The 27,832-nt window shown below is 41.6% G+C and overlaps 1 protein-coding gene and 1 long non-coding RNA gene across 5 annotated transcripts in view; one reads left to right on the top strand and one right to left on the bottom strand.

Annotated features, from left to right (window-relative positions):
- Nucleotides 1-607: 607 nt before the first annotated feature.
- On the bottom strand, nucleotides 608-1,872 carry LOC309325835. The gene is made up of 2 exons (XR_014150057.1): nucleotides 1,745-1,872; nucleotides 608-856 (listed from the first exon to the last, which is right to left on the bottom strand). It is a non-coding gene; the product is annotated as an uncharacterized lncRNA (long non-coding RNA).
- A 97-nt stretch (nucleotides 1,873-1,969) lies between these two features.
- THSD7A (thrombospondin type 1 domain containing 7A) overlaps nucleotides 1,970-27,832 on the top strand; it is a 230,684-nt gene continuing 204,821 nt past the window's right edge. For all 4 annotated transcript variants that reach the window (XM_081881830.1, XM_081881832.1, XM_081881829.1 and 1 more), the window contains exons 1-2: nucleotides 1,970-2,149; nucleotides 6,129-6,685. In XM_081881830.1, the coding sequence (XP_081737956.1) occupies nucleotides 6,526-6,685 (160 nt within the window). In that variant the 5' untranslated portion in view covers nucleotides 1,970-2,149; nucleotides 6,129-6,525. The remainder of the gene's footprint in view (nucleotides 2,150-6,128; nucleotides 6,686-27,832) is intronic.

The following is a 27,832-nucleotide window of genomic DNA, read 5'->3' as shown; positions in this document are numbered from 1 at the left end:
ACATAATGCCTGAAATACGAAAGAAGCCATGCTCAGTATTTTCACTGGGTGTTCAATTAAGGCTGCCATCCTGGATATACTTGGAAGTAATGGACTCAGTGGGACTTACATTTGAGTAAACATGTTTAGGATAAACATGAATAAATGTGATTCTTGTTAAGTGCATCACAATCTGATCCTATGCCGTATTCACCTGGAACTAAGGTGAATTCCGAATTCCGCTTGCTCCATCTCACAAAAGCATGGATCCAAGCAGTTTTCCATTTCTATGATGCTTTTGAGGCATGGGTCTGAGCGATTTTTGCCTTTGTGCCACTGCACCCTCCCCCAAAAAACTGCTCTTTAGAGCTAAATCAGAGCAGACATCTATCTGAATAAAACCCAATTGGTGTTTGCTCCGATTTGGCAGTAAACAGCAAGTTTTCCTGGGGGCAAGCGGGAATGTGGACGAGCCTCTCTAGCCCCACTGAGTTCAACAGGACTTATTCCAAATAAACACATAGGGTGGTCACCTGAACCATTCAGTGAGAGGGAAATTCCTAGAATGCCTCTGGGCACATAGGAGGAAGGCTGGTGGAAGTGAGGCGGTGGTGGAGCTCTGTTCCACTCTCTCTTAAGAAGTGCACCCCCTTTATTTCCAGTCTTCAGCAACTTGAAGTGAGAGCTCTTGCTTGCTTCATTTTGAGCTTGCCTTTTAAAATTCTGCCAGCATAATTGGAAAGGGCCACCTTGTAGAGTGTGTAGGTGCAAGCAGTCAAATTCTTTGCAACATGCTTGCAGTGGTGGTGGTGGTGTGGAGGAGAACATGGAGAGGCCATGGTCATATTGGGTGGGTTGAGATGGGGGAGCAGAGTGCCTAGAGCAACATGGAAAGGAAGAGAAGAAAATGAGGTGGAGGCAGCTGGGGGGAGAGAAAGTAGAGCAGCCAAGGTGGGGGGCAGTGGTCACAGTGGTGTGTGCCTTCCCCCACCCTACCCCAAGGGCACATTGCCAACTGCCCCCTCAGTGCCGGCAGCAGTACTGAGTTGGGATGACATATCAACATTTGGCTACAGCCGCATGGTGACACCTGTAAGGGTAAATTAGATCAGTTAAGAGCAGGGTCCATGAATGACCACATAGTAGATGTGAGGACATCAGAACACAATGTAGCCAATCAGATATGGCTGTGTCATGATGTCACTGGAGCCATATGAAACAAGTTGAGTGTGCAAGAGAGGGATCGGTGGGGACAATGTAAAGGAAGTGGTGAATATTTTTTTGCTGAAATATGGTTGAAATGGTTGTATTTGTTTAGAACAGCAAAAAATGTTACTGAAATACAGGAACCATTTAAGCTTGGTCTTAGTAGCAACCATATTTTATTTATATATTTATTATTACGTTTCTGCCCTGCCTTTCCTCCCAAGGCACTCAGGGTGGCATATGTGGTTCTCCTTCATCCCATTTTATCTTTACAGTTACGCTGCAAGGTAGGGCAAGGAAATGGTGACTAGCCCAAGGGTCACCCAATAACCTTCATGACTGAGTCAGGGCTTGAACCCTGGTAGTAGTCTGATACTCTAGCCACTACACCACACTGTCTTCTTGTTTGTCTGTAACCAGCACTGATGCTTTGGAGCTTTAAGTTGTGTGTTAACTGGATACTTAAATCTTGGCTGTTTTAAGCATAGGACATATGATACCTAGGCATGCAGTGCATCTTAAAACACCTGGAATGAGGATTTACAAATCGCCAGAATACCGTAGGAGCATCCAAAATGGTGGCAGCAATCATGGTTTCCGGCAACATCTCAAATGTGTCTAAAATATACCTTACTTCAAAGGCAGTTGGCTGTTCAACCACAAGGAATTGTTGTTATGAAACAAAGCAAATTATGGAGTTGAGCTGCTGCTCATTGGACAGTGAGGTTAAAAACACAGTATGATGTCACAATGGGATGCTGGGGCAGGCCAGCACAAGGTTGCATTCATAGTCACTCCTAGTATGAAAGAGAACAGGTCATGATTTACTTTCAAAAATAGGAGTTGTCCTAGCCTGTAATCTTTTCATTTTGTGGACAGTTTCTAAAGAAAGAATTTGGCTCGTCAGTCAAACTGGAAGCAACAGTGAGACATGGATTTGTACCTATATGACTGAAGAATGATTGTAAGCTTTTTATTTTTAATGATGTAAAAACTGGACATTCATTTTTGCATTCTGATCTTGAGCAGTGGGTTTGTGTGGCTACCAGTTTGAATGCTGCCATGTTCAAATTTCATGGCAATTCATTCAACAACACGATCAGTTCCTTAAGTGAAGGCATCTAATATATATGAAAATGTTAGCTTATGCTGCACCATAGGTTTATAGGTTTGGACTAGCTTTGGTTGTCAAAGCCTGACTTGTGTGCAACTTTGTTTTATTTGGGATTTTTAAAATGTAAATTTGTTGAAAGCACATTAGATTCAGGAATGGATACAATAATTTTTGTGGTTGGATTAGTCTCAGAAGGCAGGTCCCCCAATAGCACTTCAGTCTCCCTGAACTTGCAAAAACTAGTGGATGCTTGGATCTTTTAAAAACACAGTCAGTTCCTTTGGGTCTTATCAGCCTGCATAAGACTTGAGCCGTCTGTGGAGACAACATCCCTCTATAGTTGCAACAGGAAGAAGAATTCCAGCTACTGAGAGTGGGTCATCCTTTGGGGAAGGGCCATATCTCCATGGCAGAACATTGCCTTTGCATGCATGAAGTCCAAGATTCAGTCCCTGGTATCTCTAGGTAGGAATGTGCCCAGCAATAAGATGCATTCCCTGCTCGTCCAGCCTCTGCCTCTTTGGAAATGGTATTCTTCCCTTTTGCAAAGCTGTGTGAAAAATGGCTGAGAAGCGAGGTATATTTCACAGAAACAAAACGTTCATGCAATGTGCACCTCCCATTTCAGCTCAGAACTAACGTAGACAGATTCTGTTGTGCTATGGGCTATTATGTTGTCCCTATGGGCTACATTTCTTTATTAGGAAGGATCTTTGGGATGCATCTTCTGTTCTAGATATGCATTTTGACCAATAGCACCTCTGTTATGAAAACTGACTTGGTGAGAAGAATGGTTTGTGACATTAGCAGCTACATAACCAGCGGCTGTATTTAAGTGTTGGGTGTCTAATTACTTCTGTTGTTTCAGTGAATGTCATGGGCATTGTGTGGCCTTTGTAAAGGGATTTTTTTCTAGCCTCTTCCCCTGCATCAGATCTGTCTGGCTAGCCAAGCAGCTATGTTGGTGTCATCTTTCAAGTTTGGGAAGTATGCCATGTGTTCCATGTGCAAATCCAGATATATATTAAAAGATTAATCAAAGATGAGGATGGGTAAATAAGGTGCTCTGGAAAGAACTCTTAGCTATTGTTGTTGTCCATAATCCTTGTCATGGTTTCTCCTTTTCATTTTTTGAAAAATACAGAATAGCTTTCTCCAACCTGGTGCCTTCCAGATGTTTTTGGATGATAGCTCCCACCATCCCTGATCATTGACCGTATTTACTGAGTTTGATGAGAGCTGTAGTCCAAAATATCTGCAAGGCACCAGGTTGGGGGAAGTTTGAATGATAGAGCTGTGCATATGAATTCAATTTTTATAATACAGACAGATTTCCCCCCTCTGAAATGACTAAATAGGCTGTGATCTAAACAGCCAATTAGACACATTCAGGAACGTGTGGCCCTACCCAGATGTTGCTAGATTACAACTGCCACCCTCTTTGATCATTGAGCTTCCTGTCTGGGGCTGATGGGAGTTGGAGTCCAGTAACATTTCAAAGGCCCTAGATTCTCTACCCTAATATGGAAGTTTTTCTGAAGGTGACTCAGCTTTTGCAATTGGCTTGTTGTACGAATGGCTACTTTTTAAAGTAAGAGATGCAGAACCCACTAGGAGATGCAGAGCCCATGGCCTGAAAATGCTTTGGATTAATGCCATGAAAAGTATGTTAATAACAGAGGTTACTAACAGAGGTGTCAATCCGTGCATTGCTTCAAATAACCAAATTTTATTTTAATTCTGCCTCGTCACCCCTCATCTCATGCAACCTTGTGAACCCTAGTAACTTGTTCCTACTTCAGCGTTCCCTGCTGAGATACATTTTTCCTCTTACATTCAAAAGCTCTGATTCAAAGTAGAGAAAAGCACAATTCATAGCTGCCACAAGCCTCAGCTTCACGTATTCGTGAGTTCAGGTATTCACGTATTTATCAAAGAAACTGGGCTGCAGCCGAATTTGATTTGTGAAGTCAAATGGCAGTTTTTACTTAAGAGAAAATGCTTTCAAAGGAAAAGACACCCCTTTTAAAACTTTGCAGGTTTTATTAATTCAGGTACAAATGTTGATATGCAGGCACACATAAATGCACCCACAGAGGTTTTGCAACCAGTTACTGGATTATAAATGCTTTGTTGATGATGGTGGGTGCTTAGCTTCTTGGCTGTGAAATGAACACGAGACATATAAGTGAGACTACCAAGTGCGTCCCATTTTTTGACTATATACCTTACCTGGTGCTGTGAGCCCTAGCCCTCCGTCAGAAATGGATGCTATAAATTTGTTAGGCTCACAGCTTTCTATGTATCCCTTATCAACCCATAATCTCCTGATTGTTGCCGCTTTTTCAACAGCTGAGGAACGGTAATCCACACTTGCTTATCTCTCTTAATCACAGCCTCACACAGCGCCAGGGCTTCCTGAGCCTTTAATTCCCTCTTAGAGGCGAAACAGAGTGGAAAGTAAACAAAGACAAATTTGCAACCTTCAACATTGCTAATTTGCTCTGATGTCAGAATATTTAAATAGATGAGGACCTGGGAATTATTTGATCAAGGCTGCTTTTCAAACCCAGTGCCTGTGGAAGAGGCTGAGCATGGGAAGGATTCTGGCAAATGACAGAGTTCCCCAGAGAGGCTTGGTTAAGGCTTTCTCTTTCAACTGCAGTAGCGTCATCATTTAAAACTCCCTGGTTGCTCTGCTGCTGGAATGCTTTTTGGTTTTAGTCTTTACAATACCTCTTCTCAGAACACTACTTCTAGGCCTTTGCATTTCTGGATGTATGCAGGAACATAAGACAGTATTATCTTTTGTTCTAGCTCATTGGGGTGAATTTAAAACAATGCTCTCTCGGTACCCGATCAAGTCAAACACAGGAGTAGACCTACTGAAATCAATGGATTTATGTTAGTCATCATGATTCACTTAAGTGCATAGGCCTACTCTGAGTATGACTTTACAGCAAGCAAAGTGTTAAGACACTTTTTGTCCTATTCGCCCCGCCCGCCCCCTGCATGGTACAGCCTACTAACACATTCATGCTTAAAAACACACTTTGAGGTAATTGCAACTCAGAATTACTTTTCATAAAAAGAAATTACTGTCATAAAAACATTTTGATAAACGAAAATTTTAGAATGGCTGCTTTTCTTAGATGCACAGTTAAAGGATTAATGAAATTCATTCTGATTTTTAATGAGATGCTTTATTCCTTTAATTCCTTCCTTGCACCCAGATATAAGTGGAATGGGTATGTAACTTGAGACAGAAAAACACCACCGGACAGTATAATATTGCAGCTGTATGACCCTTCTTACATGAATATTAAGGGACAATTTAATCAGTTGCATGTCTAAGTATCCCCACCAGTCTTTACCGTGTATTCAGTTTGTGCATCAGCATCCTGATTGTCGATAAGTATGCTTAATTCACCACATTTGCTGTTCTCAAAGTCATGATTCTCTTCAACAACATCATCCATCCTGTCAGCTCTCTACTAAGTGGGAATTGCATGCTGGCAACTTGCTTTAAAGGAGCAGGAAAATAATTGGTGCTGAACAGTTGCTACCTGCTTGTCTCAAACATGCTCCGGAATGTTTTTTTGTTTAATGATAATATTTTTATTGGATAGTCTTGAATATGGATATTCTTCCAATAGACGTGCAAAAAGAAACAACAGTATCATGCAGTTGGTTGCATGCATGTGATTACAGCATTCGGTTATTTGCTATTTGTGTTCCTTCCCCCTCTTGCCTTCTCCCTCCCTCCCTTGATCTTCTCTCCCCTCCCCTCCACTGTTTCACTCTCTTTCTCTCTCCCCTCTCCCTCCAGCTGGTGTAAATGACTGCTGCTGCCTCCCAGACCAAGATAACCTGCTCAGTCAGCTGGAGCCCCCTGTGGACAGCTGTCTCTCTCTCAGCTGATGGAAACTGCTACTACCCACTGAATGGGGAAGAGTGAAGTAACATCCACAGTACCAGCAGCAGCCGCTGCCATCGTAGCAGCAGCAGCCAAAACAGCAGCAGCAGCAGCAGCAAGCAAGAGCTCTATTGTTCCTTAGTGTTAAACAGTCCCCCCCCCCCTTTCAACTGGCATGCAGAATAGCTGGAAAGCCATTTCCCTTCTGCCCTCCCTGTGAAGACATTCTGAAAGGGGGGAAAGAAATTACTCACGCAAGGGTTACCCATTGTGCGGCAGATTTTGACACTGAAGCAGGCTTCTGGAAGGCATGGGGCTGAGAGAGAAGAGCGCAGCTTTAATCGGTGGTCCAGGGGCTTCATCTCTTTCAAGCAAGTGCATTGGAGTTCTCGTGCTTCTCCTGTTTGGAATCCGGGGAGCTAAGGCGCAAAGTGAATTTGAAACTTCATCCGTGTATTTGTGGAAGACTGGTAAGTGGAGGAGAGGGATATATATTGCTGCATTGCCTTTGGCTGAATGTTGCACCGGTGGTTATCGATGCTCTTGTCAAATGTGTTCTCCCCCCCCCCACTCCCACCCCTGATTGTTTTATTTGGAGAGTATCAGTTTGCACACATTTAATGACAGATGGCTGTCCAGGCTGTACCATGGTGATTTAACCTCACTGTTGTTTTCTAATCGCTCTGTGCCCTGTGCTAACAGAGTGTACGTTAAGTGATTAGGAAGGGAGAGCAAAAAACGATGACAATAATAGTAACGGCGGTTCCCCATAGTGCCCCAAGAATGTTAAAAAAAATAATGCACAAAGAAAAGGTGAGAGAACCTGCATGCCTTTCTGTCTACCCTATTGTGAAATGTGTTTAGATTCATCACACGGGAGGAGCAGGATTGCTAAATCCAGGTTTGTTGTATGTCATAAAGGGCACGTGAACGCTAATGATGGATTAGGTGAAATAACCCATGGCTTGCCAGATCTCATCACCAAAGAGCCCATGGCAAATAGGCTACATAGGTTCAACATCACCATAGACAGATGAATTTCCTTGAGTGTGGCACTAAGGAATAATGTGTCTGATTTCAAAGACTCTGCAGTCATGACTGTGTCTCTTTATCAACTTTCCAACAGAAATAAATGTTTTTTATAGGTAAATCTGCTGCATTGATCTCTAGCCCTTTAGTGGTAGGTTACTGGCATTGCTGTGTTTCTTAAAACAGTCCTATAACCTACTTCTTGCTTCAAAGACACTCCCAAGCTTTCTGAGAGCAGATCTTAAAATTTAAAACACCTTGTGACTCACAGTCAGCTCTCTAGTAATGTGAGGAACTACTAGTAGTGTGAGGAATACATCATCAGGTATTGTTATTTCAGAAGCTTTAGCAACCCAAAAGTCTTATTGTGGTTGGAATCCTATTCCTCCTTACCTGGGAGTAAGCTCCATTGAACTCAATGGGACTTTCTTCTGAGTAGACCATGTATATAGGCTTATGCAGTTAGGGAAGGGGTGAGGGACAGTTTCAGGGATTGGGTCTTTTTGCTGGTTGAACACTCTTGGCTGTTTTCCAAAGAGACAGATCAATTTACAATTACACCGATATCCTGCATTTTTAAAGACTGCATCTATCCACCAGCTCAAGGATGAGATTAAAGGGGAATTCAATTCAACTAGAAGGCAGGCTTTTCCCATAATACTAGAAGGAGACATTTGAAAGGGGAGGAAAGCCCTCCACCTCCACTTCTTTGCCCTGATTCTGAAAGATCAATGACAATGACAACGGTACAAACCTAATGGTAACCCTGTGCTATTTCCTTTAATTGAACTGTTGGGAAATTTAGGAGACTGTGTGTCACCCAATTAAAGTTATGGGTCAGTGTAATATTATTATTTTTTAAGCCATAGCCCTAGGCATGCAGCTCTGTGGTTACTTGCTTAATAAACGTGTGTGTTTTAACAGAGTAGTGATTCTTTGCCAAAACTAATTCAGAAGCATTCTATAGAAAATGCAGCCGATAAAATGCAGCAGTCTATAGAAAATAACTGATCCACCCTACAATTTACTGCATAACTCCTTTAATTTAATGGCTGGTACTTAATGCTAAAGATCTATGCCTATATATAGAATGAAGGCAATAATTATATTTTAAATCTCAGTGCTGAGACTTTGTAGGTGCAGAGGGCAGCCCAATGCAATTTGTATTCTGTATATGTATCAATATTATAATGCTGCCTCATTTACACAGCAGGGAATAATTTTGGGCTAGAAAAGGATTAGCATTCAGAACATGGCTATAAATTATGTTTGTTCTGTGCCACTTTTTGATTTACATGTCATATACGCTTGTCTCCCCACCCCCACCCCAAACAGTGGTCCTCCATATACCTTCTCTTTTACACTTTTTCTGGTTTCTAAATAACTCAGTCTGTATTATCTTCTGCATTGAACTGTTGGGGCAGGTGGAAAGGAAGCTCCGAAGTTGACACCTAGAGCTTGTTTTCTGGAGGAAAATAAATTCTGCCCTGGCTGATAGCTATCCATAACCCGTGCTGAACTGTGTGCTCACACTTTACTCATTTGCCCCTTTCAGCTAATTTTGTAACAAGGACATATAATACTTTTATGCAGTTTCCAGAGGTGTTCTGTGACTCCTCCAGTTGCATGAGCTCCAGGCAATAATCCTTGCTGAGAAACTATCCTTTGTGGTGCAGGTGCTTTTCAACATTTGAGAGCCACGTGTGCTTCAGAACTCAGCAACCATCCTTTAGCCAGTCAGCCAAGCACACTTCTATAAAATATATCAGTGCGACCAGGCAGGGATGGTCATACTTGGTTGTGGGCCCTTGTGCGAAATATGTTCTGGACCCCTCTTCTCCTGATTTACTTTGATCATGGCATGCCATCCGATCAGAGATAAAGCATAATTATACAGAGAAGAAGTGTAGGGCAGCTCCGGTGGTGAAATGGGTCAGTGCGTCTGGCTGCTAACCAGAAGTTTGGTGGTTTGAGCCCATGCAGGGATGGCTGTGGGCAGGAGGAGGTTGGATTAGAAGAGGCTTAGGGTGCCTTCCAACTCTGTGGCTCTAGGAAGCACATATCTTCACAAAAATCACAATGCATTTATAGATGATAGATGCATCTTTATATGTAATATTAATGGACAGTTGGCACAGAGTGTTCCTGCCAGAAGCAAAAAAACAAAAACTAAAGGGAGTTATTGTAGAACTGCTGCACATGAGAAAATTATCATGGAGATTTCTGAGGTTGGTCGATCCTTGTGCATCACACACCCTCCACAGTATATGGTTGACATTGCTAGCAGACTTCCAAAACATTGTACAAATTTTGCCCAAAATACAATCCTCTGCAAAAAGTATCAGCGAGGGACATAGGAAAGGAGTTAAAACACTCTGTATTCTTACTAAAAGATGTTGACTTGAGGTCGAGGGAAGTCACAATGGTGAAATTTTTATTTTATTTTAATTTTATGTTCTTATAAAGAATGATTTGTTAATTGTAAGTACACTTTCATTTTGAATAAATGTAATAATAATAATAAAATACTCTGTATACTCGATAATGTTGTATATTCTTGGAGATGTAAGATGGCTATTCATGTTCCTCATTGGGTGAAGGACATCTTCTGGTGTAGGGCAAAGGTCAGATGCCTTGGTTGACTCCCCCCCCCCCAATATATTGGTCTTCTATATTAATACCCCCATGGGATATATAGTTCCCTTCTATACCCAAAAGTTGCTAGAGCAATAATTCAACTGCCACGAATGTCTACATTAATATTTGGGTGTTTTAAAAAAGTCATTATACCAACGTGGAAAATATATAAAATTACAGTTTATGCAAGCTAGTATATAATATAGAATGCTTTGTTATAAAGAGCAGGAAAGAAGCATTAAATACATGTTGTTATGCAGCCATAGCAAATTTACCCATACTTTTACATGTCAAGAGTCACTGCTCTATGTGTCTGGGCCACTTTTACTTTCTAATAAAAATGTTAATCTTTGTAGTATTGAGAAGGGGTGCACTGGAGGAGGAAAAAAACATTTTGAGTGCCCTAAACAAAGGCCATGACTCAGCAACTCAAAAGAATGTAGAAGAAACCTTCTACACACTGGGAGTTTCACTGATTTAATCTACCAGCAAGGGAATGGTTTGTGTGACCAAAAAGAAATGCTGAAATAGGCATGGACGTTTTTGCTTTGATTTGTATCCAAATCCAAATGTGCATTTCATGAATTAATAGCTAGTGAAAGCTGGTGAAGTTGTTGAGGAACTGATAGCTCACCTTGTGGGATAAGAGACTTTCAAACTGTTACTTTTTGGAGTCAGTGGTGGAGAAAGGGCCTGGTTCAGTGCTGTAAAAACATGAAGTTGATGGCTCACTAGCATCCTTTGGGACAGACTGCTGGTCTAATATATGGTGGCTAGCCAGGTGGAACTAAGCTTCCTTAGTTCAGACATCTTAAGCCTGCTTTTGAGTAAACCACAAACCCATCTTTGAAGCTCAGGTTCCTCGCAGAGTTGGTCCAGTGCTAGCTTTCAAGGTGGTTGTCACTGCCTTTTGTTTCCTCTCCAGTTTTGAAGTGGGGGGCTCTGAGAGGAAACTGGGACTCCACTAGACCTTCTGTGCTGCTATACGGGGCATCCTGGGAAAAGTGAATAGCGGGGAGGCTCAAGGTGGGGAGGTCTCTATTCAGGTGGCTTTAACTCACAATGCACCCAAACATAAAGAAGTTTAATTTGGGCTTAAACCACAATGAGACCAAATTAAGTTATTTGAGGTTGAGCCCATTGAGCTTTGGGGAGTGAGGAAAGCTTGCAGTGCATACAATCTTATAGTTTAAAGAAAAGGCAAGTCAAGGAGGACATGATAGAAGTTTATAGAATTAAGCATGGATGGAGAAAGCGGATAGATAAAAGTTTTTCTCTCCCTCTTTCATAGCACTAGAACTCATGGGCATCTAACAACAGTGATTATTGGAAGATTCGGGACATAGAAAACAAATTCAGTGTATAAACTATGGCAGTCACTCCCGTGGGAGGCAATGATGGTCACCCACTTAAATGGCTTTAAAAGAGGCCTAGACAAATTCATGGAGGATAATGCTATCATTGGCTATTAGCCATGACGGTTGGAGGCAGTGATGCTTCTGAATATCACTTGCTGGAAACTGCAGGAGGCTGAGAGGGCTCGTGTTTGGGCTCTGTTTGCGGGTTTCCCACAGGCATCTGGTTGAGCAGGATGCTGGATTAGGTGGGCCATTGGCCTGATCCAGCAGGCTCTTCTTATGTTCTCATAATTTCAGAGTCTTTTATATTTTGCCCCTTCTATGTGGGAGGTTGGCAGGATATGCATGTTTAGACCCTTCAGATATTGCAAAGATATAGCAGAGTTGGGTATTTCCTTCTCCACTTGCAAATGGAATCTTCAGGTCGGGTTAAATGGTGTTCTGAGGTCATCCATAATCCTAGAAGTAGGCTATCGGCATCGATTCACCCAGTATTGGATTTACCTGAAAAATCTGTTTGGAGCCAGTGACCGAATACAATTAGGGAGATCTTGAGAACAAACGTTAAAAGATTGCAGACATAAACTCACATAATTTCTTCAAGCTCTAAGGGGTGTTCTGGACTATATGAATGATTCTGGGTGCAATAAGCAAGGAACCAGATGCCAGGAGTCTGAATTCCAAAATTGAATTGCAATAAAATTTGTAGAAACAAGTCCCTCGGGATTGTTGGTAATTACAGAACTAGCATTTGTATCAGCTGTTCCCTAAGCAACAAAGAGAGGAAGCTAGGGAGGATGTCAGGCAAGCTGGGGGCTTTGGGTGTAAATAAGTGAAGGAGAGGGTTTGGCTGCAGGAACAGAGGGCAGCCAGAACAAAGAACAACTGAATTGTGTGTGTGGCACTGGGAACATGTTTTTTTTTAGAGGGGGGGGGGAGACAGGGTTCGGTTGTGAGTTTCCTGAAAGCAGATGCCATGACTGCCACTTGCAGACTTGGTAGGTGGACTCTCAGCTAGATTTTTATTAATGGCTTTATTCCAGAATTCAGTACAGTGCTCAAGCACAAATCAGGTTACACAGTTAAGAAGTCACAGCAGAGCCCTAGGATGCATGGTTAGGCACAAGCTAAGGTCTTGTCCCAGCACTTGACATGCCCCCTGATCTCACCGTTTGAAGAGTGGGGTTGGCACAGTCATTTGCAGTTTTCTTCCTGAGCCATGGGAGTAAGGAAGCAAGTGGCCATTCCTATGTGTAGGTTGTGTCTGTTTGTGCTGTCACTGCAGTGTCCTTGATGATGGAGCTGGAGTCAGTGTGGCTGGCTCACTGTCCAGTCTAGTCTTAGGCGCCTCCCTTGGGAATGTGGGACTTTTCACTGACGGGGTGCCACTGGAGTCAAGTCAGGCTGCTCTACTTTGGCAGCTGGGCCATTTGCCATCTCTCCTGACAACCCACTTGTCTTCTCCCCAGTGCCTAGGTTAGAACCTCCCAGACTGCAGAAACCCTGCCCAAGATCCAATGTTGCACCTTTGTCCCATTCCACCTCCACCTCTGACCGACCTTGCCAAGACCTATCCACAGGGCACATGACAGCAGAAACTGTTGTGCTGGTGGGCCATATTATGTTGCCCTCTGTGTTACATCTTTAGACAAATATCTGACATTGCAGCTTGCTAAAGTCCTCTGCATGCGCGCAGTGGTGTAGGAACAACTCCATCATGCTGTGTCACTGTGGGGTGTGCGAGAGTAACAAAACCATGTGGGTCATTCTCAGCTGCTTAGGATGCTGGCAGAAAAGAAGTTGCTGATGGGTTGGGATGGTGGTTGCAATGTTCACATACAAAGGTGTAGGATTGTATCCCAGGGAAGCGATAAACAAACAGCTGTATGTGCATGGACATGGGGAGAGGATGTCTGCATGCAAACTATAGGAAAGGCAGAGAAGGTCATGTCACTCAGGGGTCTAGAACATGTAGGACTATTGACTATCTTTATTTGTCTACCTCGTTGCTTTTTGTTTATTCTTCCAGTTCATTTTTGGAGTTCCCAGTTTGGTTGCTGTTGGTCATTTGCACTCTTATTAGAAACGAACATCAATGGTGGTGTGTCTGGAGAGATAGATAGCCTTGTTGAACACGTGGTGATTCCCCCACCCCTTTTCACCAAGTGTTAAATTGGACTAAATGGCAGCTTTATTGACTATGCTGCTTGCCTTTTCTTGCACTGGGAGTATATATTATCCTTTCATAATGCTCAAGAAATGTTTTTAATGGATGCAATTTCGTTCTTCCTCTAGGCATGTCCCTGGATGTCATTGTTACAGTGAAATGACAAATCAAAATAGTTGCCCCTTCATTATCCCTCATGAATGGTATTATTGCAGTGATATTTCCATAGCACAGCAGCTAAATGGTGTTGGGCCTTAGCAGCCAAATAGCAGAATTAGGTGTTAGCCATATGGGGAAATCAGGGGTGCCTGAAGAACTGGATGCATTCATGTAAAATAAAATAGCATTGAAAACTAATGTTTCAAAATGGCTTAGCATTTCTGGAATGGAAATTATTGTTGACACTGGGAAACTGGCCAGTATCTATGTGATTAGTTTACAAAATCTAAAGCTGCCATTTATAAACAGAACAAGATGCTGTATTGCAGAATAGTCCCTGTTGCCAAATAGCTACTGCCTTTTACTGCAGGGGTGGCTGTAGCATTTTATGCAGAAAACATTGTTTTTCTGTACATGGCAAACCTAACATTTTAAAAACCCAAGCATCATCTTACTGGCCACTTATTGTTGGCAGCTAGTATTAGTACAATTGCATCAAGTAGTACAGTACCAATTGCCTCTTACGTATATTTTACTTGTGTGATTTCAATCTGGCATGGTTGAAGGATGGCCAGTTGAAATTGTGGAAATTAATTGCATGCCAGGTTTTCCCAACACAGTAAGAGCTTTAAAGCTCTCTGCCTTGCTTATTGGGCAAGGCACTCTTGGCACACTGGCTCTGGAAGCCTGGGGGTGGCCCTGCGAGATTTTGCAGGAGATCTTGTGAGAGCATCCCCTCTGTCAAGAAAGAGACAGGGAAAACATGTCTCTGTTAACTCTCCTTGACGTCGCAGCAGCTTTCAATGTCATCAGCTGTGGTATCCTTCTGAAGTGGCTGTCTGAGTTGGGGGTGGGCAGCACGACTTTGAGGTGGTTCCAGTCCTAACTGGATGAACTTTTCCAGAGGGTGATGCTTGGGGTGTGCTACACAGCCTTGTGGAGTCTTCAAATGTGGCATTTCTCAGGGTTCTTACCTCATCCCTCATGCTATTTAGCATCTACAGGAAACCACTGACTGGTCATCCGGAGTCTTGTACATTCTCAGCAATTTGCTGATGACACACAGCTCTACTACTTCTTTACATCTGCAGGAATGGCAGTGGATGTGCTGGTCTTTGAGGATTTGTAACATGGGGTGATGATGATGATGTTGTAGGAAACTCAAACCCAAGTCAGACTATATCTCTAATCCAGAAGTTTCCATCTTCTTACTTTCCACAAAGAAAAACCAGTACAGTCCTACCTTGGATCCCGAACTTGAACGTTTTGGCTCCCAAATGCCGTAAACCTGGAATTGAGTGTTCCTGTTTGCAAACGTTCTTTGGAAGCCGAATGTCCGACACAGCTTCTGTGGCTTCCGATTGCATGCAAGAACTTCCTACAGCTTCCTGCAGCCAATCAAAAGCCGTGCCTTGGTTATTGAACGTTTTCTGAAGTTGAATGGACTTCCGGAACGGATTCCGTTCAACAACCAAGGTACGACTGTACTGCTTTGGTTTAAGTAGCTTGTATATTGTATATTAGCTTTCAACTGATAATGATAAAGTTAGATCAAAATAAATAAATAGATTTTAAAAATTCATCTGTCAATAGATGGGGAACATGTGGCCAGATGTTGTTGGACTACAACTGTGATCACCTCTAACCATGCTGGCTGGGACTGATGGGAGCTGGAGCCAAACAATGGATTGAGAACCACAGGTTCCCCACTTTTGGTTTAGTTCAGTGGTGGCCAAACTTGGCCCTTTAGCTGTTTTTGGACTACAACTCTCATCATCCCTAGCTAACAGGACCAGTGGTCAGGGATGGTGGGAACTGTAGTCCCAAAACAGATGGAGGGCCAAGTTTGGCCACCACTGGTTAAGTTAGTTTGATAATCTGGAGGTGATTGTAAAGTATCCCCTCCTTGTTGCTCCTTGTAGCTTTTGTTACATTTGTCCCCTGTGTCTGTAGATTGAGTTGAATTTCCATGCAGATGACCTTTCGTAAAGCTTTTGCTATTTGGTGTGGTTATGTTGCAGATGAACTCTGGCTAAACACAGTTTATTCTTAGGGAAAGTGGCAACATCTCTGTTGCCAGGTTACCACAGGCAATCAAGGAATATTTGGTGAGAAGGGTATGCATGTTACTTCTGAAGCTGCAGCATCAGACTTGAGAGGTAATCAGTTGGTGAAATGGCAGCTTCTGAGGGAGTACCTTTCTCCAACACCCGGGTAATCCCTTACTAGTGGACCTAGTAAAATGTAGGGACTGATGCTTGAGAATTGTGTATGTTGTAAATTGTGATACGTGCTGGCCTGATTCAGATCTCCTGGATGCAGAGAACTCCCAACAAAATGCTTTTGAAAAGCCTGTTTCAGTATAAAATGCATTTAGAAATGTGCACTTGGAGAGAAATCACATTAAAAACACATATTCGAAGATTAATTTGCATGCATATTTGTAAAAAATGTTATTTAAAAAGTCACAGATTAATGTCAGAATTAAGAGATACAAAAGAGATACAGACCAGAAATGTATTTATCCATTACCGAGCTGCAGTCCACAATAAGTGGATGAAATGCCTTTCTCTGCTATAGGGGAAGTCCCATGAGGGAACATCATCATTTAAAATACTGCTTTATGAAACCTAAACCTGCCCTTTTAATCCACTGGCATTGAATTTAATTTATTACTTGGGAGCTTTTTTTTATTATAAAAAAATGATCATTACCCGTAAAGTGTTTAAGAAATAGACTAGATGGAAATGGATCTTCTGAACAACTTCAACCAATGTAGTGGTAGATCCTTGTATCAGTGGCTTGCATAATATGCTCCAAACCATGTTTTGGAGAACTGGAAATGAGCTGTGGTCTCTTGAGGGACTTGATCCCTTTGGAAATTCCTCAGTGAAATCACTGATCTGAACTTTTCACAGTAATGCGCAAATGGGAAGGAATGTGCCATCCACCAGATTTCACAGTTGTCCAAATGTTGAAATGCCTCACCTGACAGCTGAAATGTATAAAAAAGGTGTTTAAATACCGTATTTTTTGCTCTATAACACGCACCAGACCATAACACGCACATAGTTTTTAGAGGAGGAAAACAAGAAAAAAAATATTCTAAACGAAATAGTGGATATATGATTTTTGTGGTTCATGCTGTGGCCACAGACATGTGATCTGACAGTGAGTTTGTAGTAGCCCAATGCAAAAATCCTGAGGATCCATGTGGATCCATGCTTTGTAACCATGGAGGAGGGAAGGAAGGGGAACCATGGATCCTCTGCTCACGACCGCAGCAGATCCCCCCCGCCACCCGCAGGCATTCGCTCCATAACACGCACAGACATTTCCCCTTACTTTCTAGGAGGAAAAAAGTGAGTGTTATGGTGCAAAAAATACGGTATGTATTTTGGGAGCATATTAATCTGTATTAAAGTATGTGTTTAAATATGTATTTTGAGAGGATTTTGTGTTGTTGTTTTTTAAAAAAATTGCAGCTGAATGTGGACATGGGACAGGATTACGGGAGAAGCATGTAAATGACACAGACTAAAATTGCATAGTGTCAGCCATCCCCAACACTCTTTCTTGCCTACTAAGTCCTCTTGTAGCTTTATTGTCAGTTTCCTGTTTATCACAGACTTATTACAAACCAGAACTGGAAGTTAAAGTTTTGAAATGGGTTTCCAGTTCTGGTTTGGAGGGCAAAGGCAAAACATAGTTTGCCAATTTGGATAAACAGTGGTTAGCACAAAACTGAAAGTGAAGCCAGGGTAAGGGAGGGAGTGTGTAAACCCAGAGCTTGTTTCTGATCATCCAGTGGTCTGTTGTCCTCATTGGCAGCAGTGGTAGACGTGAGCCCGTTATTTTGATTCCATTAAAGTCAATTATGGGTTGCTCACCTGTAACTAAAGACAGATGTTGAGTCAAATGCTTGCCTTAAATATTGCCTTAAATTCCTGAACTGTTTGTTGTGGCACTCTGGTTTGGCAGGAAGAGAACTTGCTAGTGTTTGGAGTACAGAGATAATAACCTCCTCTTTTGGTTAGGCACAACAAGCTCATGGAAGACTTGCATTTTGTAGTTAATCAGTTTCTTATACTCTTAGTACCTTTGTGATATGCCTAGCACCCTATTTAAGGTTAAGTGGGATAGACAAAAACATGCACTGTCTAAGTGTGAAGTATGTAAAGATAAAATGATTCTGTAGAGCATACAGACCAGAAACACTCCCATCTGTTTGTTTTTCTTGTACGCTGTTGAGTGCTCTAAATGTGAAAATCGTTGGCTTCCAAGGAAGGAAGATGCACTACATAGTTATCACCAATTTCAGTGCAGAATAGAAAATTGTCTGGATGTGTCGATGTTTTCTCTTGCTCACAGCTGTCATTTCATAACAATGCACTCCTGCATTCATGCACAGCTGATTAAGCCAGAGGCGCTCCCTGCCAGGAGCAGAATCCTGCCTCCTTCTTCCCCTTCCCCTTTCTCCTCCTCACCTTTTGCTTCATTAGTTTTTGTTAGTCAGCTGACACTGTAAACTGGGATGAGCTGTCAGTAATGGGTCTGATGGCTGCTTGTGAGCTGCTGGTATAATTATGGAAGGAAAGCTCCAAGAGCAATGACATCCAGGCATACTTTGAGAGGGCAATTGGGTACTTGGGAATGGGGGAGACAGAGAACTAGTCTTGGATGCTGGACGAAATGATTAGAAATGAATATAAATAGCTCCTTCTGGTTAATTCTGTTGTGTTCACAGGTTATAAATACAGCCAATAATAGAGTGTGTGAAGTCTCCTTGTCTGCTCATAGCCCCAAATACATATGTGCTAACATTCTACAGATATATCATAGTGGAGTAATTTAGGCTGTGGGTTTAAGAACTGATGGCTACAAATTGGACACTTATAAGCTTAGCTGCGGCAGCCTTTGTCAACTTGGTGTAGTTTTGGACTACAGCTCCCATCAGTTCTAACCAGCGTATGCTGGCTGGGGCTGATGGGAGTTGTAGTTTGAAATACCTGGAAGGCACCAGGCTGGTGAAGGTTGAACTATAGAGATGGAAGAATTCGCCTTCAACAGTTATGAGATCATGGGATCTCAAGGGCTCATTGACAAACCTAAATACCTTTAAAGAGATGCTGAGTAAGAATTCAGATGTTATTTCCTCCCATGCTGGCTCCCACACTTCCTCCCTTTCTTCTGCTGCCTCCCTAGTATTTAGTTTAAAATTTCTAGGGCAGGGACATGTCTACTTGATGGTGTAATGATGCTGGTAATAATAATAACAACACTAGAATGGTTAAGTCTTCATTCACACTCATCTGCTCTGTAAGAAAAGGAGCCAGAACAGCTATTTCTGGAAGTGATGTTTCTCTCTGCTTCTTGCTTCATTGATTGAATCAATAATGAATTGGATTTTATCCTTTTAATTTGCTAATTCATTCCTGAAATATTACCAAGATAATGTACCTTACAAGCGGAATGCACATTCCAAATGCTGTATTTTAACTATGACAAATATGTGTTTCTGTATAACAAAGATGGTATTATTATTATTTTTAACAAATGAGAAGGAAGGCAGCCTCACTACCAATCTTTCCCCCTCCTTTTAAATTTGTGGAGATAGCCATAGCTAAATTATGCACCACATACCCCATTAAGCTTGGATAGGTTTAACAGTGATGGTTCACTCGAACAGCTGAGGGAGTGCAACTCAGCAAACGATTTTTGAAAATTATGCATGGGGCTTTGCCTTCCATAGCTAAGAATCCATTTGCACATGGATTCTACCTTAGCACAGCCTCAGCTGAAATGTTCAGCTTATAGCTGGGATAGCTTATGTGGACATTGGCTAACAAAACTTTTGGAGTTCTTTGAGATTGCGTATAAGCATGTGGATCAGGATGATGCAGTAGTCATTGTGTACCTGGCTTAGCAGTCCTGGGAAAAGTGGACAGGTTCTCTTATGGATCAATAACTGGGTAGTGAAGCAGCTGCAGAGAGTAGGAATAAATGGACAATCCTCACAATGCTAGGTTGTAAGAAGTGGGGTCACAAAAATATCAGTATTGGAACCAGTACTTTTTAACTTGCTAATTAACTACCTGGAAATAGGGAATGAGCAGTGAGGTGACCATGCTTGCTTATGACATCAAGTTTTTCAAGGTGCTTAAGACCAAAACATGATTGCAAGCAGTTCTGAAGGATCTTTCCTAACTGGGTAAATGGGCAATAAAAAAGGCTAAGGTAGTTCAGTGTAAGAGACGCACCTTGGGACAAAAACCCTAAGTTCATATATGCACTAACGGGGGCTGGACTGGTGGTCAATGACCTGGAAAGAGACATTTGGGTCATGATAGATAGCTCAGTGAAAACATTGCCCTAGTGTGTGGCAGCTGTGAAAAGGCAAATTACATGTTGGGTATCGTTAGGGAAGGTATTGAAAATAAAATGCTAATATCATAATGTTGTTTCACATTATTTATGGTGCACTTGGAATACTGTACACAGTTCTGTTCTGGCATCTGCACCTAAAAAATTGATGTTTTAGGTTTGGAGATGATTCAAGAAAGGGCAGCCATAAGCAACTCCCCTAACATTTGGTACTTTTTAGTTTAGCCAAAGGTCAGTAAGGGCAGGCATGATCGAGACTATATAAAACTATACACGTTGTGGAGAAATAGGTAGAAGTTCCTCTACCTTTGTGATATTACTAGAACTTGGGGTCACTTAATGAAACTGAATATTGGACGAATACGGACAGATAAAATTAACAATTCTTTAGTGCGTAGTTAAACTTTCGAATTTACTTTCACAATATGAAGTGATGATCACTAACTCGGACAGCTTTAAAAGGCGTTTAGAGAGATTCATGGAGTTTATGGCTGCGTTTAAAATGTGTTTACTGAGACAGGACTTGTTTTATGTATAATGTATCAGAGTTTCTGGTATATGCAAGGTTATTTGAAGGGTTTAGTTTGACATACTAAGTATCTTTTGGTGCCTGGCAGGTGGGCAGTTGCTTAGTTGCAGAAAACACTTAACCTGGAAGTTGGGTTCTTTTTATACTGTACTGTATAAAAATGTTCACTTCTGATTGGCTGGGTAGAAATTCTTGGTCACTCAATGGATGGAGAAAATGGGTTGGTGTGGGACGAGAATTTTATTCCACTCAAATTTGTTTGATTGAAGGGTAGCTGTTGCTGGAACACAAACAGGTCAATTCTACCACTGTTCAGGGAGAGTGACAGTAGACCCATTGAAATCAATGGACTTGGTAATGAGTAACTTAGATATATTTATTTCATTAGGTCTACTTTTAATATAGCTTAGTCCGATTAGCACCTAGTGCTCTTGGCAGAAGTGCCTATGTGACATTTCTCTTGATTCCATCACTTTTGGGCATGGTGGAAGTTAAATTCTCCTCTCTTAAAGCTGCTTTTGCTTTACATTTTCTACAGAGATTGACACCCCTGTGTCTGAATTTCCCATTCATATGCAGGTATATTATCTACTGTTTGAGATGGGGCTGTCTTGTAGTGCACTGCAATTATGCATATGAAGGACCTGGTACATACATAAAGTTCTCTTAGATGCCGCAGCTGAGGGGGCTGACAGGTGGCAAATTTATCACACAGAATTTATTCCCTGTAGTGAATGTAATGTCTATACCAGGAATGGGGAAGCTATGGCCCTCTAGCTGTTGCTTGACTCCCAACTTCCATCAGCCATCATGAACAATGGTTAGGGGATGATGGGAATTGCAGTCAGACACCATCTGGAAGGACCACAGGCTTCCTCATATCTGGTCTACAGCATCTCTCAATCACAGTTTTGAAGTGTTAGTTTCAAGAATTAAAAAGTAAAAAAAGTGACAAAAGCTGTTCCGTAACTCAACAGATTTGGAACGTGGGTTAAGTTTTCACCATCTGAATAAAAGCAACACTGGCAGGGGATGAATAAGGTCAGACATGACCATATATAGGCTATGAAGATATTCAGATCTGTGCATTTCTGCACCATGCAAGAATATGCCAGTTCTTGAGCGTCCTTCAGATCATGATGAAATACAGTAGGATGTAAAGTCCCTCAGGGTGCATTTTCCATATTAAAGCTTTAAATTGTAAGGTCACAAGCTTTTTTGGAGTATATTTGATGATGATGAGCATGGCATATGTAATGATCATCAGCATGCGCCTTTTCTACTGATGTGCTATTGTAGCCATAGCATTATGGCTTGTAGGTCATTGCTAGAGCATAAGAGGAGGAATTATTACTGATTCCTTCTATAGGGTTACATCTGACCTGTTCTTTGAAGGAAGAGGTTATATATATATTATAAATAATAATAAACACACAGATGTGCAGGCTAGTTTACATGCCTAGTCCTATTGTTATTCTTCAGCAGTTGCCTTTCCATGTTAACAATGCTAGGAGGTTTTAGAGGTTTTTTTAGAGTAAGTCTGAACATTATCCCGGTTGTGTAACGAAAGACTGAATTGTATTTCCGTAACATGTTAATGTGAATAAGTTTAATTGGAATTTGTGCCTGTCAATGTGGGATGGACCTTGATTGATGATTTTTAGATCCTGGAAATAAATCCTCAATTCCATATTTGGTTGTGTATACCCCCTTTTGAAGGTGCATTCATTGTGTCATGTTAGCAGCAGGAGATTGTCTGTCTCTCTCACTTTAAGGTCATTTCTGCTGGAAAATCCTAGACTTCTTCTCTGTGGCTCTATACATAGTGGCTTGTGTGGTGGTGTGAATCCATGGAGCTGTACTCTGGACACTGCTGCACCAGTAAGACAGCAATTTATACAGGGGTTACATTCTGGGGATCACACTTAAAGCCAAAATCACATACAGTATAGTCAAAACACATTTGGTACAATGACGGGTTGGAATTGCCAAAGTCGTCTTGTTTTTTGTGTTTCTGAGTTTTATTCTGTTTCTATCCTGTAACACCACTTCAATGATTTTATACTCCAAAGCGACTATAAATTTGTTTATGTATATTTATTATTGCATTTATTCCACACTTGTTTTTCCCCAAGAAGCTCAACTTGGCATACACAGTTCTCCCCCTTCCCCATTTTATCCATGCAACAATCCTGAGAGTATGTGACTGGCCCAAAGTCTACCTAGTGAGCTTGTTAGCTGAATAGGGATTTAAACTGCTTTCCTCCCATATCCTAGAGTCCAACACTCTAACCACTGGGTGATACTGACTCTCATTTATTATTGTTAAATAGTAGTAGTAGTAGTATTAAGTGGCTGGTTGGACTTCACCGCATTATGCTATAAACACAGAGCCAGTGAGAAGCAACAAAAAGCCACTTTATGTGGCTTCCTCTCTCACCAAGCCAGCTTTTCCTCTTCTGGCATAGATTGCCACATCAGAAATAAAGGAGATTTGCTTACGCACTCAGGCTATTTGGTCCAGGAACAAAGAATGCATCATTTGGTTTCCCTGAGCTATGGTAAGAGGCGAGCCAGTGAGTGCAGCCTCGCCAGCTACAATGCCAAATTGATACAGCAGTTAGCGGCTGCTGACACCATCCACTGGCCAAAAAAATAATAATTTTTTCAGCGAATGTATATAGCCTGACACCCATCAGTGCAATGACACCACAATCCAGGCTTCAAGCTAGGAAGTGCAAAGGAACAACTGAGCTGACTTTGCTGAACTGATTAAAGCAGCTGAACCGTAACCGGAATGAATGAACTTCCAACGTTATGCACTTGACAAATCAACATTTGATCTTCCTCTGTACCACAGGCAATTTCTATGCTTCCCTCCCCAATGCTTGTAACAGAAATGTCAGACTTACCTGAGATCCTTTTTCCAGTACCTTTGTACTAGGATGAATGAGCGCCTCTAAACTTCAATCATGAATGCGAAGCAAGAAACAGGTGTGACGTAATTCCATATACTGTAGGATGGGCCCCGTATACATAATAGTAGAGAAAATTTACAGTATGAGTAATTAAACATTCATTAACTGACTCACTATGTCCCAGCAGGCCTATTTTTCAGTTACTGCATATGAAACCCATTAAAGTATTATTTTTATTTATTACATATATACCTGTTCGCTTCAGCATTTCTGCTTGAGGACATCCGTTTCGAAAACAGTGCTGTGATAATTAAATGCAAAGCTTAGAGGAAATATGGTGGCTGGAATTTGCATATGGTAGATAATTGGAGGAGGTAAATAATTATTAGGAGCATATGTTTGTGCCCTATATTTGCAGCAATTTATTGTGAAGCTCTTGAAAGCTTTTTCATTTTGCAGCTCCCAAGGCTGTTAATGAAGTTCAAAATGCAAAGCCACAATAGCAGACCTGGAACTATGCTGCCAACCAAGATAGAGCAGTTAGCTGGGAATCCAAAGAGCTTCTTAGGCATCTAAGGTTGTGTTTTTTTTTTGTTTTTGTTTTTTTTTTTTTTGCTCTACAACATTCATTGCCCAGGAGAATCTGTGCCCTCCCAGAGAACAGACCATATCCCTTATTCCACGATGCATTTCTGAACTATACCTAATTAACCAGCAATCAAAGGATACAACAATGCCCTTCTCCATGGCTGCTCCCAGACTTCGGAACTCCTTCCCTAGATAAGCTAGACTGGCTCCCTCCTTATTGTCCTTCCACCAGCTGGTGAAGACTTTCTTATTCCAACAGGCCTTTGGGAACTGGCTGCTTTTGAATGAAAGGTCTGGCGCCGTGCTTTTTTTATTGTAATCATCTGTATGTTTTTAATAGATATTTCATGCATCTTTATAACTTAAAGCCTATTAGTGTTTAAATGTTGCTAAATTATTGCCCCCTCCATGTTTTTAGCTGTTCTTATTTTATCTGTAAGCTGGCTTGAGTTCTTGTTAGGGAGAAAAGGCAGGGAAATAATAATAATAATAATAATAATAATAATAATAATAATAATAATAATACCTGAAGTCTGCACCTGACTGCTGGTATACCAGCCAAAGATTGTAACAAGTAAAATAACTCCCCACTCCATGTGACTGGGAAGGGTTGATGTCCAGGTACCATTCTGATCAATTTAACAGTGCCCCCCCCCCCCCCGGATTAAGGAATTTAAAAAGCAAGACACACTATCCTCAATAGTTAAAGAAAACCCTTCTCTGCCGCCGCCGCCACCACACAGTAATCGTTTACACCAAGGCTGGAGAATAAGTGGCCCTACAAATGTCAGATTACAGTCCCTCATCGTTGGCTATGCAGGGCTGGGGTTGATGGAAGTTGGAGTCTAAAAACATTTGGAGGATACCGGATACCCCTGCCCAAGGTAAAGAAGGAGGCTTAGCTCTCAGGGAAAGTTTATTCAGTGTTATGCTAGTTTTGGGATCAGATAATGCATGTCACTTTGCATGAGATCCAAGCGATCTGGGAAAAGGTCCGTTAAAGAAATGGTGATAAAGAACTCAAAGAAAGACAAGGGCTGCTTCCAAGCCCATTTTGTGGATGGGATTCAACAGCATGCTGGCAAATTTGGGGAGTGCAATTAAAATGGATTTGGCACTCTTGGGACTTTTTTTGCAGTATGGAAAATGGCAGGGAAATGCTCTGCGAAGTTTGCTTTACACAACGCCAGGCAACGCTTTGGCCACCTCATGAGAAGAGAAGACTTCCTGGAAAAGACCCTGATGTTGGGAAAGATGGAGGGCACAAGGAGAAGGGGACGACAGAGGACGAGATGGTTGGACAGTGTTCTCGAAGCTACCAGCATGAGTTTGACCAAACTGCGGGAGGCAGTGGAAGACAGGAGTGCCTGGCGTGCTCTGGTCCATGGGGTCATGAAGAGTCGGACACGACTAAACGACTAAACAACAACAACAACAAATGCATGTCACCAAGAAGAAATGATACATGAGGACTTCAACTGACCCAGGGATAACCAGTACTGAGATATTATGCTTCTTTCTGCCCTTCTGTTGGTAAAATTTATTCATTACATTTTCCACCAGAGGTCTCGGGGAACATTCAGTGTCTCCCCATTTAAATAATAGCAACAACCCTGTGTTGGCCCAAGTTTTTAAAAGAGTTCTTACTTTTTGGCTTTTTTCATGCTGCTGTATATTTTGTGGATTTAGCTTCTATCTTGTTGCAATGTTTGCATTTTATTGTTCTAGTCATTTCATTATTCTATATGATGGTTTCCTTGACCTTATTTTATAAAAGATAAAGCAGAGTTTACTAAAAGCAACAACCCACTTCTCAAATAATACAAGAAGCTTTGTGTCTGACTAGGGATTTAAAAATGGAAGCCCTTTAACATTCTCTTCTTTCTTTGTCAAGGCTCTTACTTCTATGGTTGCTCCCAGATGACCTGTTTATTGAGCATTCATCCTGATAGGCTTACACAAACTTTGCAGGAAAGTTATATGATGTTTGTCAAACATTCATTCATTTGGAGGCAGGGGGTGTTGCCTGGCATTGTGTAAAGCAAACTTTGCAGAGCATTTCCCTGCCATTTTCCATACTGCAAAAAAAGTCCCAAGAGTGCCAAATCCATTTTAATTGCACTCCCCAAATTTGCCAGTATGCTGTTGAATCCCATCCACAAAATGGGCTTGGAAACAGCCCTTGTCTTTCTTTGAGTTCTTTATCACCATTTCTTTAACGGACCTTTTCCCAGATCGCTCAGATCTCACTTTCCTCCTTTATTGCTGCTATATGACTCTACCCCCACCCCCAGGATATACTTGCTTATGTATTGTCAGCAAGTGCCTCCTGTTTCTGTCTTGTCCGTCTAATTCACTTTGAGAGAGTTGTGCATCAAACCCTTGTTACTTCTGTTCAGCACATCACAGCTGTGGGTAGCATAACGGGACCATCACTCACTGATGTGGGATTAGGTGGAGAGGGCTGTGAAACAGGGGGCAAGCAGGTGTGAGTCTTGAAACGTATCATGTTAGAAATTAAGCATCAGCATGAACCTTTGTGTATGTGAATGCATTGCAAGAAAATAATAAAAGCACATACTTGGTTTCTTTGGGTAAGGTGGTTTGAAAGGTATCATGTGCAAGTCAGCTTTCTCTACTTCTATTTTTTCCTTTTCCCTTCTTTCTTATTCACTTTAATCTATTGTAAAGGTAAAGGGATCCCTGACCATTAGATCCAGTCACAGACGACTCTGGGGTTGCAGCGCTCATCTTGCTTTATTGGCCGAGGGAGCCGGCCTACAGCTTCCGAGTCATGTGGCCAGCATGACTAAGCCGCTTCTGGCGAAACCAGAGCAATGCATGGAAACGCCGTTTACCTTCCTGCTGGAGCGGTACCTAGTTATCTACTTGCACTTTGACATGCTTTCGAACTGCTAGGTTGGCAGGAGCTGGGACCGAGCAATGGGAGCTCACCCCGTCGTGTTCAATTAAAAAAACCCAAACACTTTTTCATACATGGACTTATGTGTAACATGACTTATTGATGCATTAGAAAAGATTGGTGCTCTAATAGTTCAACAATAATTTCTTTTAATATTTGTTCTGTCGTGCAAAGCAAAGCAAAGCTTTGTCTTTAGTCTGTGAACTTAAACAGGATTTTTTCTTTCCCTTTTTTTAAAAAAAAAGTGTTGCAAAATGACTTGGGAACTGTTCCAGAGTTTTTAAAGAAAAGAAACTGAAATGAATATAAGCAGTTTTCAAAAATAGAATGTAATTATATGGACCAGGTTCCATTGCTGGCACTGACCAAGGGTGGAATAGCTCACATAAGAGAAGAGTACAGGTGTGGATCAGGATCAGGGGAAGTTTCTACTCCACTGAAAACAACAACAGGGCTTTTCACAATGAGTTTAATTACATTAACTTAATTTGAATTAATTATCCATATGCATTGCATGAATGAATGAATTCTCGTTTGTTCCAGTTTGAGCAGCAGGAAAGAAACTCATGAATAAGACAAGGACAGCTCCCGGCTTAGAGGGGTTTCTCTGCATAGTTCCCACTGGTGCCCCATAAACAATGCCACTCTGGCAGTCTTACCCTGTAGCAGTGCAAATCCATTGAGCAGCAGCACTTTTGATTGGTGCTGGATGGACATGCCTCTAACCAGCATGAGATGACTGTTGTTTGAAATGTCCTGGAGCATCCAACTTAGGTTGAATCTACACACATATAAAAAAACCCGCTGTGAAAATGTTTTCTTTTTTTAAAAAAAAAGTTTTGAAAAATACATTGAATTTTGCATAGCTCACTTTCACCATCTAGCGTCACGTTTGTATATTGCACTTTACAACACATTTAAGACG

The sequence above is a fragment of the Podarcis erhardii genome (genome assembly GCF_964252035.2).
Source record: "Podarcis erhardii genome assembly, chromosome: 12".
In the NCBI taxonomy this organism is placed as follows: domain Eukaryota; kingdom Metazoa; phylum Chordata; class Lepidosauria; order Squamata; family Lacertidae; genus Podarcis; species Podarcis erhardii.
This window is presented reverse-complemented; position numbering and strand designations above follow the sequence as displayed.